Source organism: Larus michahellis, chromosome 6 (genome assembly GCF_964199755.1).
Source record: "Larus michahellis chromosome 6, bLarMic1.1, whole genome shotgun sequence".
Classification (NCBI taxonomy): Eukaryota; Metazoa; Chordata; class Aves; order Charadriiformes; family Laridae; genus Larus; species Larus michahellis.
The window spans coordinates 41,281,589-41,296,208 of NC_133901.1; the positions used below are offsets into that span (position 1 = coordinate 41,281,589).

General features: G+C 35.4%; 1 protein-coding gene across 11 annotated transcripts in view; it reads left to right on the forward strand.

Annotated features, from left to right (window-relative positions):
• CCSER2 (coiled-coil serine rich protein 2) overlaps positions 1-14,620 on the forward strand; it is a 73,561-nt gene that overhangs the window by 45,452 nt on the left and 13,489 nt on the right. For 10 of the 11 annotated variants that reach the window (XM_074590079.1, XM_074590080.1, XM_074590072.1 and 7 more), the window contains 3 exons: positions 5,149-5,232; positions 7,080-7,166; positions 8,921-9,019. In XM_074590079.1, the coding sequence (XP_074446180.1) occupies positions 5,149-5,232; positions 7,080-7,166; positions 8,921-9,019 (270 nt within the window). The remainder of the gene's footprint in view (positions 1-5,148; positions 5,233-7,079; positions 7,167-8,920; positions 9,020-14,620) is intronic. The other variant, XM_074590076.1, reaches the window with a different exon arrangement.

Here is a 14,620-nt window from a genome sequence, read left to right on the forward strand (position 1 = left end):
TAACCTCTTCTCAAGACTGGCAGCAATGGTTTGAAACCACCCTGTCTTATCTCAGATAAGCACTTACTGATGTTTTAAGGAAGACTGAAACTTGAAGCGGTTCACAGAACTGTAAGAACTTTGAAGCCCTTATTTCTGGGGAAGGCAGGTTTTATGAAAGATAAATCGAAAAGAAACATTTTTAATGAATGGAAAAGAAATTCTATTTTTCAAGCACAAATCTGCGTTGTAACTTATCAGATATGACTATCCCATTTGTATGAATGAAAAAATGAAGTCTGTAGTGCAACATTGTTAAATGCACCGATATATTTTTGCTGAGGCTTTAGATTAAGTCCCTTGTGTACCTTTGAAGTACATATTCATTGTGTTCTTTTCTTTTTGTACCTGGTGAGATCTGTAAGAGAGATTTATCTTTGTTATAAGAAGCCTGAAGACAAGGAATAAACAGATTTAATGAAATACGAAGGTTTCTTTCTGTCATGGATTAAGTTGTATAAATTGCACTTTTTTTAGCCACAAATACTTCACCCCAGTACTTAACTGTGCTTGAAAGAAACAGAACCAAAGAAATCAACAAACAATAGCAAAATAAAATTGGCAAATTTAAAGCTTAAACAGTTGATTAGCTGTTGAACTGTCACTGTAACAGTCTGGGAGAGTGGGCAGTGGAAACTATATTACACTCATTTGTAGTGATATTTGAATGAAACTACACTCAAAATGCGAAGTAGTCAGCAGGTAAATAGCACCCTCTACCTGATGGACACTTAGTGAATTTTCGTTTGCATCTTTATAAACATGCTGTTAGCAAAGGAGACTATTTAAATGAGTAATTTGTACCAAAGAAACTTGGAATTGTGAATCAAAGGCTAGACCTCAATAAAGCTTTAATAACCCTTGATAAACTTTAGAAATGTTTGTTTAGCATTTTTCAACTTCTTAATGAACTGTAGATGCTGGAATGTTGGAAGAATTCTCAAGATGAAATTATTAGTATGCTATTAGTAGTATATTCTTTTAAAATCCTGCATGTTAAAAGGCAGCATATGCTGTTAGGGAACCACAAGATAATTGCTGAAAATGCATTTGCTTCTAATGGCTTGATTTTTGTGACAGAAGAATTTAAAATATGTTAGTATAATGAAACCAACTATTGTCTTTAAGCTTGAGCTTTGTATCTTTCTCTGAGGAAATATGTGAGCTTTCTTCTGAGAGAGAATACCCTTAATCTCGTCTCTTCTATATTTCTAGAAGTTCTACATTTTCCTTTAGCTAAAAACACATGTAAAATAAAGTCTGCAAGTAATACCACTCAAAGAAAGGAAAGGAAAAGGAAAGATGGAAAGGACAGACAGTGAGAACAGTTACCCTGACTATATGCTGTATAGAAGGTGCATGTTTATAAAATTGAAATATGTTCCAGGGACTACCATTGTGTATTTAGTCAGAGAGTGTGACTTTTCTTTTGGTTGTATTTTTTCTGCTGAGAGGATAGGAGCAAATACAAGCCAATGTCGCGTTATTGAGCTGCTGAACTGTTTATCAGCAGAAATACTGCAGAGTTCAAAGCCCAACAGTCTATAGTCGGTGAACTGCTGCTGTGTATAATCAGCACAGCGGGTTAGAAAGGTGGGAAGGTTTTTTATTAGGCCTTTCTTGACTAAATACTTGTATTTGATACACTTCTTCATAAATAATCATCTGTTACTAAATGAAAATGAATGTTTAATATTCTGTTTACCGAAAGCAATAAGTCAGTCCTTTAGGAATTTGTAAGGTAAAGCAAGCACGGGGATTTGTGTGTCATTTATAATAAATATTTCACCCTTGTAAAACGTTGGCATGAGAGCATATTAAGTACAGCCACTCAAGAATACAGGTTTCAATTTGTGGCTGTTTGTATTGGGGTGAATTGTGGTGTACCTGTGACAGCTGGGGTGGAGGGTTATTCCCATAACCTTTAGCTCATATTCTTGAGTTGGATTAAAAATGACAGATGCAGACTCGAGAATATAAGTAAGTGCTTCAGTTAGGCTGTAACATTTGGGAGTGAGTATGTAAAAACGTTTGATGTGTAGAAAACTAATTGTCCAGAGATGTAAGGTGCATGACGGTGTTAACACTTAGGGAAGAAAGGATTGTTATGTATTTTAGCTACATGTACATTTCAGAACTGTATCTGTAACTCTCACTGAGTTCATCTTAAAACAATAAAATCAGTGGGTCTGTAGTAAATTAGCTTTTAAGAGCTTTAAGGTGGTATTAAGTTTCTCAGCACATACGCTTTGAAAAGAAATATGAATCTGAAATAATATTTAGCATGAGGGGCTACTTTGATAGTCCTGGCTGTCAAGCTTTAATCTTCTGGATTTGTTGTACAGGCACTATGCTGATAAGTACTAAAATGTTGTTAGAGATGTGGTTTGTCCTCAAAAAGTTTTGTTAAGGTTTTTTTCAGAGCTATGTTTTAGTCTTTGAGTATTCTAAAAGAGTTTGTGTGTTTTTTGTTTTTTTTTTTTTCTTCCACCACAACCATCTGTTCTCTTTATGTAGCTATTGGTAAACTTACAGTGATTTTCTAAGTCTTGCTGGGGTATTTTGTATTGGCTTTTGACTCCAGGTTTGCTGTAATTTTACAAGCTGCTACAAAAAAATATTTTGAGGCATGTGAATTACCTCAGTTTATTATATAGGGACTACCCAAAACAGGCCAAAAACTGAAGTGTATGCTCTTAAGTCGACCAAAAAATTTCCAGTAAATGTGCCTGAGTTGAAAATCACTGTAGGCAGGTAGCAATTCAAAGGGATGGCTGATACTCATAGCAACAGGAAAAGGACTGTGAAATGATCAGTCGCTGCCGTAGTACTTGACTGTTTCTTGAGCGTATTCTTGATTAAACATTGCATGCAAATATATATATATGTATATATAGGAATTTGGTTAAAATAATCATATAGGAATTTGGTTAAAATAATGAACCTATAACTGAAGACTGTCCCTACATAACTAGTTAAATGTGAATATCTGCAACATTAGTCCTCTGTCAGTTTACATACTGCAGGTTATTTTCACGCCTAAACTGACAATAATGTTTGAAATAATGCAGCAGGCTTGCCAGAGTGTATTAGATTTGAGTTGTTTGTTGAGTTGTTAAATTTAGGAAATAGTTGATAATATTTGTAATTATTTTTTCTTTCTAATACTGCTATTTTTCCAAAGCAATGTTCTGCAAAGGCAATTAGTAAAATGTTTTATTGCTGCTTGTGTTTCCAAGTAGAACTTTATTTTCCATGCATTTGTGTTTGATATGGCTAACAAACGATCCTGACTTACTGTTTTTTGTAAGCATCTTTTACATTTGGCACAAATGAGTCTAGTCCAACTGCTCCAAAGACATGATTATATTATAATAAATAATGTTTTCTACTATTGTAGAAATTTTAGTCAGGTAAAAACCAAGAGCTAGCAGTTTTTTTATATTGCCTATTGCAATGTGATGATAAGCTTTATAAAGCTTATTGTAATTTTACCTAAAGGTTAAAATTATATGTTCTTTCCAAGTTTGTGGAATTTGATATTGTAACATCAATTTTTTGGCTAACAAAAATAGCATGTGGATATAATAAGTACCATTTGTTTTGCTAATTCTATTGTCTTTTTCCTAATTTTAATCTCTTTTGGGGTTTTTTTTGTACGTGGATAGCCTTATTTTGCTGATTTTTCTTTTTTCCCCCGTCTCATTTTAGCAACATGATGAGCAAGAAAAAGCAAAAAAAAAAAAGTTTAATAGATGAATCCTAGCATTTGTGTAAATCGGGACGCTTGAGTTCCCACTGATACTTTTAGAACTTCCCCCCCCCCCCCCCGGTTGCACTGTGTTCATTATATGTATTAAGATAATTAAGACGGTGGTAAGGGAATTGATGCAAATGAACTTAGTTCTTGCTTTGCTAGTGAATATTAATTAGGTATGGCATATGGCTGGAGTACTTGATTTAGATTGCCAGAGAATATGTGACATATTAACTTTCTTTGCAATTAGGTCATAGTCTGCTGTTGTAGAATGTTTTATTGCTTCACTTATATGCATTTTAATGGAAGTAAAAGGCATACCAGAGGTATCAGTGATAGAGCTTTTAAAAGCTGTGCAAGATGCTTTGCTTGAAGTAGTTTGTCTTGTTTTCTGTTTTTCCATTCCCATGATTACTCCTTCATAATTATAACTGTGACCGTCTGATGTGCCATGTCTTGTGAAAGCATGTATTTGATTGTGTAGTTGTTTAAAATAACAAATGTTGAAGTCTGTTCATTGCTGCTCATTTCCTCTAGCATTTTAGAAATGTTGTAGATTAAATACCGTTTGTTTCTTTATTATATTATTGTGCAAAAAGATTTCAAAACACTGTATTAAAACTTGGTCATAACATAAAGTGTAAACTGCTGCTTCATCAGCCTGGCACTTGCTGGCGATCAGCCCAGAAGGGACAAGCAGCTACTTGTGAATTGAATACAACTGCCTGTTGGACAGTGTAAGCTGAAATACTTGCTCTGTTAAGGAGTGAGAAGTCTTGAAATTCGACTGCTCTCACAAGTAATAGTCACTTAAAAAAAAAACAAACAACACCAAGAAATGGTTAAAAAAAAACCAAACAAACCCCAACAACAACAAAAAACCACAAAGAAAAACATGAAAAACCAAACCCCAAACCAAAAACCCCCACCAAAACAATACCAAAACCTGCAAGATATAAAATTACATCTAGGTGATGGAAATGAAATATAACTGTCTGTAGTTAAAAGCTCTGTGATTTTTAAAAGTTTCCTGATGTAACACATTTGAACAGTGGCCAATTTTTACCAGATCTTTGCTCAAAATCCACACACTCTGACATAGCTGTAGCTGTTCCTACAGCTTTGTGAGGAGGGGGAGGCTGTTGCCTTACGTGGGCACTGTACACATGCTGCAGGAAGGGAGGCTTTCCTATTGGGGGCGGGGGTGGGAAGAAAATTCCCAGTGAGAGAGGTCAGATGTTGTAACAGGTTCGGCAGAGAGGTGGTGTGACTCCATCCTTGAAAGCAAGTCTACAAGGGAATTGTTTCAGCAAGTAATTTGAGCTTTTGTTCTTGTTTTTGTTCTCTGATAGAATGATGAAAATGTGTCGCTCCAAGACATCCCGCTCTCGGTTCCGTCAAGTCCAGAACCACAAGAACCTGAGTCAACTTTTAAGGTAAATGACACTGATTTACTCTACAGAATAAGAGATATAAACCTGTTTGTGTTTAAAAAACACAAACCAAAAACTTTGTGTCACTGTGAAGTAGTGTTTCTTGCTTCTTTCATCTATTTAAATGCAAACCTAGCAAATATTTATGTACTTTGTCTTTTCAGTTTTGTTAGAATGGAAGGGTTTATTTGACCTTTTAAAATACACACTTACAAATGCTAGCACTGTTTAAATAATTAAAATAACTTTGCCTTTAGGCATTTGTAGCAGTCATGGGGGAATTAACAGCAGTAGAGTAACTTCTTTCAGAACTTTCTGCCTGCTTGATAAGTGTTAGAATTTGAAAAGGCAATTTTTGCTTTGAAGTGTAATCATACCATACTTATTGAATTACTTGCGCTGTTTCATTATACTTATTGTTGACTTCAGTTTAAAATATCTTTCATCTAAAGTAAGCTTTCCCTGAGATAATGTAGGTATTGCAGATGTAACTTAAAAACAACATGAACCCCACAAAGTCAAAGATGTGTTTATTGTTTTAGAATGGGTACTAAAGGAAGAAGCAATCACAATGGATATTCCAAAAAGTATCATCCTTTCTGATCAGACTTGTAATGTGCTTTCTATGGTGATAAGGTTTTATAACGTTGCTCGAGGCTCTTACTGTAAAACCAGTATAAAGTTCTCTATTCCTGCACTTAGGGGAGGGGAACCATACTTGCTGAAGATAAAATGAGATTATACTTCTTGAAAGGGAAGAACACTTAAAATCTTATTCCTCTTTGAAGGTTGTCTGTCCAAATCTTGGTTTCAGGGTTTAAAAGGTTTGCCAAAGCTGTAGATCCATATGCATCATCCTTTATCAACCCTGGTATCTACGTTGTTAACATTTATGCCTTCTTTTCTCTTTCATTGTTGTCTGATGTATTTGTTGTGCTTGTCCTACAGTCATCTCCCTCAAAATCTTAGAATCTTAGTCTTAATTCGTAGAGGGAAAAGTATTGCTTTAACTTTGTAACAAAAAAGTGCTAGGTTTAACTGACACTGAATTGTCACTTCTTTAATTGATACTGGTATATGGTTTGAAAAATTGCACAAATCAGTCTGGCTGTTGTCCTAAAGCAGTAAGTAATAACACCTTCAGTGAAACTGGAGTAGTAGATGTACACTACTAAATGGAAGTATGCCCCTTGATTTATGGCCTAGCTATAATGGCACAGTTATAAAATACATTAAAACTATCTTGTGATGAAAAGTTATTTTAAAAAAAAAAACTCTTGCACATTTACCAATTTTTTTTTAGTCTCTGAACTTTGCATAATTATTTTAAGTCTTCAGTTTTTAGTAGGATGTATTCAAATCAGTTGTGCTGTTCGCATTCAGTAAACATAGTTATGCTTATGTTTCTAAATGTCTTTTTTCTTGTTTCTGTGATTTTGTGCTAATGATTTTTTAAATAGCAGTTCACCTATCCAACAACAAGAAACAGTGAAGCTTAAAGGTTAAAGAGGAATATAGGTAGTATTTGATGGCTAAGGATGTTTGTCTGCATGATATCAGTTGCTTGTACAACAGATGAATTACTACATCAAAAATACAGTTGACTGACTGACCGACCCTGAAAATTTAGTGGGTCAGGCCAACTCTGTTTCTTAGACTTCTAGTCAAGCATCCTTATGCTTTAGGTTGCATGCCTGCAGCCCATCTCACCATGCGAATAAGAGGAGGAAAGCGTCTGCTACTGCCAGTCCTCCATGAACATCTGATGTAATCTGTCCTGTATAGAGGTGTTGATTTAGGTTTATGTAGCCCTTATAGAACAGTGGGCAATAAGAGGTTTTCTGTTGCAGGTGGACGATCTGCTGAATGAGATCAGACAGCTTAAAGATGAACTGAAGAAAAAGGATGAAACAATCAACAAATTAGAGCATCAACTTGTAAGTATAACGCTGAACGTTTAACAAAACCCCAAGTATGCACTGTAGAGTGTTAACTTCAATGGGTAATTCTTATGAAGGCTTTAAGAGGGCTAGATGTCTGAATTTTTTTTTTCCTACACTTCCTTTATAACAAAGGTAGATTTGGGTTCTTTTAGACCCACCTGACTCATGGGTCTGTAGAGGTTCAGTTAGACTGATTCTACATCTTCTACTCTGTTTGCAGCTCTACACCTGGGATCTTTAATTCTGTAGGCCAGGCATGATTTCTGTGTAGCACTAAGCAAGGATGTTTATACAATTGTTAAATGTCTTTCATTTCCAAAATAAACACTTTGAACATAATTCTAGAAGCTGTTCAGAAATAACAGTGAGCAAAGATAAGGCATTTTATGCTTAAAGTATTTCAAAAATTAAGAAGTTTTGGGCTTGTCATTCTGCTTTGAAGCTTTTTTGTTGGTTTTTTCTCCCTTTCCTTTCCCCTACTGTCCATTAGTTTAATAAAGAATTCCACCGTGGAATTTAAAGCTGAGCAAGGTAGTATTCAAAATTGATTCATTAAAAAAAACCCAAACGAAACAAAGCATATTGAATAGTAAGATTAAATTGGCCAAAGGCATGAAAGTTGTGGGGGGCACTTTCATCATAAATCAGGTTCAAGTGGACACAGAAGTCCTCAGGCAAAAGTTACATATGCGTTTTTGCTTTTGTTCTTGTTTTAAGTTAACTTTAGCTTTTGCCATGCATATCTCTGCATTCGGTTCTGGTAAATTCACCTGTTGTAACACTGTAAAATAGCCCCACGTTTTCAAGCCACAGCAGGATCTTAAAGGCAGGATAGATGACATGCCAAGAGGGGCACACTGTATTTATCATGGCCGGATGATATATAGTCACTGACTGATATCAGTCTTGTGTGACTATAATCTCTAATGAAATGTTTAGCATGTGCATTTGTACATATGCTCATACTGAACTGAATACATACTGAAACTGATGTGTGGTCTTCATCTTCTCCCTGTCTAGCGTGTGATCATTCCCTCTAAAACAAAAATGAGAGGTTAAGATTTGGCTTTCTGCTCTGCTTCTTAAACAAGAAGATTGCACATCACAGCATACCAAAACAAATTGTCTTGTCTATCAGTAGTTTGCAATAAGTAATTTTTTTTTTTTCACTCTTGCCATCAGCCTTCAAAGATTTCTTTAAGGAACTCTCTCCTTCCCTGCTAGGTCATATACCTAATTTCTGTAGTAACTGAAAACTTTGTTGCAGCTAAGGAGCTCTGCCATAAAGATGAGTAAAACTTATATTTTTTTTATTATTGAAAGGTGACTTAAAGAATGTGTTTCTTCAGAAATTTAAGTAAATTGAAAAATGTTTCCAAAAGTTAACATTTATTATAGGTTATTTCTAAATATACTTTGGGAAAAGAGATGGTTGTGCAGCACTGTAAATACTAATTTCTACAGTTTAATTGTGTTGTGCCCAGGGAAGGGGTTGAATCACCATCCCTGGAGGTATTAAAAGATGGGTAGATATGCTGCTTAAGGACATGGTTTAGTGATGGTTTTGCAGTGTTAGGATTAATGGTTGGACTTGATCTTAAAGGTCCCTTTCAACCTAGACGATTCTATGATTCTCTACTGTCAAGTAATGCATGATATTTGAACACAGGGCCTTGACTGTGCTTTTCAAGAGGCTTAATTATTTTCTAACAAATCCTCCTTTCTTTTTCTTTTTGGGGGTGATTAAGGACACTAGATGTAACTGCCAGAAGGACAGTCAGAAACCTACAGGGGCAACGTGTGCTTATGCTGATAAATTTACGCAAACCTCCTGGAGGAGGAGTTCTGTGAGTAAAAGTGCCAGTCCTTCTTGGTTATAACTTTCTGCATTTCATTCCCCAGTTCTATTACTTTTGCTGTCACACAAGTTGGTCTTGTTTAAGACATTGTGCTGTATGTGAGAGTGGTATCCTTCCTGCTGTGCATTCCTTATGTCTTTTGCAACCCTTTTATTTAAACATTTATTATAAACATTTCTTTTAAAATAAGTAATTAAATTTTAGACGTCTCTTCTTAAAATAATCACCCTTTGCACTATTTAAGTTACAAGCAGTACAAGCTGTATATCTTATCATAGGTATCTGTGGTTTGGTTTTTTTTTTCCTGGTTGAAGTTTCATTGTTGGTGTTCTCACATTTGTTGAGAAAAGCAACAGTGTATTCTAAGTTTCAGTCCATAAGTGTAAAAACAAAAGTTAATCTTTTTGAATAAAAAAATAAATTCTAGTTTTATCATTTATTTGAAGAACTCAACTCATTCAAAAAATCATTGGGTGAAAATCACTTTGACAAAGGACATCTTCATTCCCATATGTTGTTGCATGAATCACATTTTCTTCCATTATATAAAACTTACATTCTTTATGGAACAGTAACAGAATACGTAAGATGGGGGAGGGACAACATTTGATATTATATAATAATAAGGAATTACCTTTGAATGATAGACAAGGCTTTTGTCAGTCACCAGCAAATAGTCTTTGGATCTTGAAGCTACTGCTCTAGCGAGATAATCCTAAGATTTCTTTAAAAGGTTTAAAATGGGTTATATTTTTTATTTCTTTATTTTACCCAGCCTTGATGTAAGATTGTAATAAAGATAAATCCCCCTTACTCCCCTTCTAAAATTACTCTTTTAGTTATATAGAGCTAGGGTAGAAATATCACCACCCTGTATGTTCACCAGTTGCTAGCAAACAGCTTTATCCTGTTGAGGCCATGCTTTCCAACCGACTTCTGTCTGATAAGAACCCAGTATAAAAAAGGTCATAACCTTAAGTAGCTTTTAGTTTTCTCTGACACCTCTGTTCCAGAAAATACGTGTAATGTCTTTGATGTTTATCCCGTTTGTGTTTTTTTTTTTTTTTTTTCCTGTTACTTTAGTGTTTTTGACCTCTTGTGTTGTGGCTATTGTTGCTTCCATGTTCCTTTTTTTTTTTTTCCCCTGTCACTTTCCACAGAAATTCAGAAACAAATCAGTGACTATTGTAAATCAGTTGCTAACTGCAGAAGCTTTAGCTTGAGCAACCAGTGCTCAGTGGTAAGGCAAAGATATTGGAAAAGATAGCAAATGTGAGTTGGCATCTCAGGTAAAAGTAGTCATTTAGCCCAACTGTCTGTTTTGATTGTGTTGAAATACGTTTCTAAGTTATTCAGTAGTTTTGTTCAAAAAGACACTTTTTTGGTCATGAGAAAATTTGGGTTAAGGGAGAATATTATTTTTAAAAAAAAAAAAAAGGAAAAAGGACCTCTATTCGTGGTTGAGAGTGTGTATATTTGTATATGGATACATGTGCGATACACATACATACGTGTGTAGACCTGTGGTCACTAGATGTGTGTTATAAACATTTCAGTGTTTTTATCTACATGTAAAGATTCTCATGAAAATTGATAAAGGAATTAAGAAAATCCATGAGGTATTGACACATTTTCAAAATACACTGCTTTTCAGGAACTTATCTTTGTAAATGGTAGCTGAAAAGTTTTGTGCAGAATGGTTCTTCAAATGTCTACTCCTTTGCATATTTGTAAGTTACATGGAGGCTTTCTGTAAGCAAACACCAATTGATACGAGCTCCTTAAGGTGGGATTTCGTAAAGGGGGACGATAGTCTTGCTGTTGTACCCAAGTTCCAGTTCTAATGATCAGACTTCAACTTCCTGATTTAATAGTTCTTCTGCTAACATGCATTTGTGTGCTTCCTTGCATGGCTTAATAGAAGTATAATTGTAGAAAATGCCTTGGCATGAAATCATTGTTGATTCGGAGCCTGATGATGTAAAATGTCACTTCCCATAGAAGGGGGAGGCAATTGGCTCTGTTTTCTTGAGGCAGGACTATGATAAATGGAAATAGCATGAGACACATGAGTAAAATGTATTCTTACTAAAAAAAGTCAGAATAATTGTTCTGCTTTATTAAAATTCCTGTTCAGTTTAATGTAATGATCTTCAACTGAGAGCATAGGCTCGTAGAAATCAGTTTTATTGGTCCTAAACATGGTGTGAACCATGAAATGTAGTTAATGTTTATGAAATGATAAAGTTCTTATGTAGACTACATCTTTTAAAAAACAAATTATAATTGAAATCTTGTCAATGAGAGTACAACTCTTTTAAGGCATAAGGTTTTTTTTGCTCCTTTAAGCTTGTTAAAAGTTATCAAAGTTGATAAATATTTAGCTGTTTCATTATTTCCTGTAAGTGTTGACCTCTTGGTCTGTTTAAATGATGGTGAATATCAGGAAATTGCTTTTAGATCATCGTAACTTTCCAGATTATTCTGACAGTTCACAAATTCTAGCAGAACTGATACTAGTATTGATTCCTAAAGCATAAATAATAGTCTAGCAGCACACAGTAATTTACCGTTTCAAGAAATACTTTAAATGCTTCCAGAAACATGCTTAACAAACATTGTTAATGTAGAGTTTCCTAAAGAATAGATGCTACAATAAACTAGGAAATAGTGAGAGTGGAAATTGGCTATTAAAAGATTTCAGTTAGGAATTTAAGACGACATGAATTGCAACAATTTATTGCCGTTCCACTGTCCATTTGAAATAGCTAGTATTTCTGATCACTTCATCATTCTCCCAGTAAACAGGCAAGTGAATATCATTAAACATATTCTTTTTAGAAAGTCATGTTCTTATCTGTTTTTTTATTACCAGATTTTTCTAAGAAATGGCCCATCCTGATGTGATTATAAACCTGTCTGGCGTTATTCTCTTTAGAGACCACATAGGGGATTTTTTTTAGGATTTTTTTACTATTTAAATGTAAATATAAACATAAATGGAAGCTATGTAACTTTGGGTTGATCCTTGGAACTTAGTACTCCATGTAATAAAACTTAGTGGCTGAAAATAAGTGTTTTGAAAATTAGCCATATTAAGAATTAACCTATTGCCTAGACACTGTGTCTGCTACGTGGTGTTTCGTGTAAGCAGTGGCCTGACAGTATGTTCAAAACTACTGTATGTAATTTCTGACTGTTTGTATAGACAATGATAACTTAGACGGAAACATTATTTTTGGTTAGCCATCCTCAGGATAAAGGCTTGTACAAGTATTCACTGACGGGTAGACCATGACATTTGTAGAAGGATTTCTCATAGATCTCTTATACTGAATTCACTTCCAGTTAATTTATGCCTATCATTTAACTATCTTGGGGGGGGGAGGGAATGACAACCCCAAAACCTGGAAGAAGGTATTGAACATAAAATTACCTGAAGAAATTAATGTTGATGGACAGAACTTACAAAGAAGAAAAATGCAAGTATCCATTGCCACACTTGTCTCGCTGGCTTTGCAGCATTGTTTCTGTAATACTAAACGCTGACTTTTTTTAAGATTTTGAGGGTAAAGGGGTTAGATGTCAAGTTTATGTTGACAAATGATTTGGCTTTTCAAACTGGAAAGGTTGTTTGCAGATGCTGAGAAGTGAAAGACCAGCAAGCAAACTACAAAGCCTGAATAGAGATGAAGATCCGTAAAGGATTCTGGCCCCTGAGGTCCAGTTCCTCAGCATAACACAACTCCTCCTCAGTCATGGGTGCTCTTCCGCGCCCTGCAACAGTAGATAGTGTACAGTAAAAGCCGATTCTTCTCCTTGGTCTCGAAATAGTACACAGCGATGAGAATAAGTTTTGCTTCCGGATTGTGTGTACAAATTCATTCTTGTCTCTAGTAAAATGGCAAGAGAAAATGCAGTTTGCCTGGGAGCATGGATATTCTTGTTCTTTGCAACATCTGTTCTCTGCTTCTGCACTGAGAGATACTCTTTGCCTTCTATTTGAGTATTGTTCCAGTTTGTCATTCCAAAGCCTTTCACATCAATTGTTTTGATGAACCTTCATAATACTTTGGCTGTCTTTGTTTACTGTTGTCTCTGAGTCATCTCCTACCTTGGCCTTAAAGTTTCTATATTCTTTGACTCTGCCATTATGAATTTAAACTTCCAGGTTTTGAAGCCTAGTCGCTCTATTTGTGTTTATCTTCACTTTGGGCCCAGGTTTCTCTTGTGCAGTACTCTCGGTTCACTTGCTGATCCATTATAATGTACATTCTTGGTGGAAAAGTACCATGGCTGGATTAGATCGTCGTGTTGTGCCTGTTTCTTGCTCTGTTACAGTAACAGTGCACAATGCGTAGGCACACGCACAGAAGAGATGTCCTTTAAACCTTTCACGGGCAATTCTTGTTGGCTTTCTGTAAACCAGCACATAAGACTGTTTTATTTTGGGGTGGGTTTTTTGACCTGAATATTTTCAAAAAGACTATTGTGTGTCAGAACTGCTCATTCATAATCTCTTTCTGGGTGCTAGGCTACCAAGAGGAGACTGCTGCTGAAACATTTCGTTTGCATTGATGCTTGAAGTGTGTCATTCTAGGTTTGCTCATGATGTGGAGCTCTGAGTTTGTATGAGACAACTGGCAATGCTAGGTGAGACGCAGCAAAAATCATCTCTTCTTGGAAGTGCTCGAAGGCTCCAGTTGTATGCGTAAAAATGGATCTTTCCCTGTATTTGTGTTTCTGCAGCAGAAAATACTTTTTAAAGCAGTAGCAGTTTTGGATATTGGTGTATCCTTGGGAAAAGAGCTGGAATATTTGGCTGTTGGCCTAAAACTACTGTGCAGCAATAGCTTAGAAATATTTCTCTTATCCTTTTCTGGCAGAAGCAATTGTTCACGTGACTGCTTATTCTAAGGTTGAGGTCTCTCCATAGCAATGGAAAACTCTGGCCTTAATATCCTCATAGTAGCCTTTAAAAACAAAACAAAAAAAACAAAAAACCAAAAAAACCCCAACAAACCAAACAGGTTTTCCAATGCAGTTAGGGTCAGAACTTCATAAAGTGTATAGCAGCCATTGTACAATTCATCTGGATCTCTGAAGAACATTCATCACTTTGTTCTGGTTTGTAGGCTGCATTATTTCAGCTGCTCTTATTTTTTCACTCCTGAGTCTCCTGTTTTGCCTGGTGTTTAAAATTCTGAATCACTTCTCTTTTGGGATGCTTTTGCTATTTCACAATTCCAGTATCAGGGAAATGAAAGGAATGGGATTTAAGTTTAGTAGCCAGATGCACATAACAGCCAGGGGGAGGAACTGTTCTGACTGTTGTCTAACATCAAAGTGCAAGTGGAAGGACTTGCATCAGACTTAGGCTTCAGAACCCAGAAGAATCCTATCAAACGTTTGGGGTTTTTTAATAGAAGCTGAGGTAAGTCACGTTCTTATCTTTAAATTCTAGCATTGTTTGCTTATGATTTTTATAGACTTTTTAATAACCAAGCATAAAATAAATTGTGATTCAGGTTTTTCTTCTCCCCTGTATTTAGTGGGAAACTCACACATTTTCTGTATATTATGTACCAT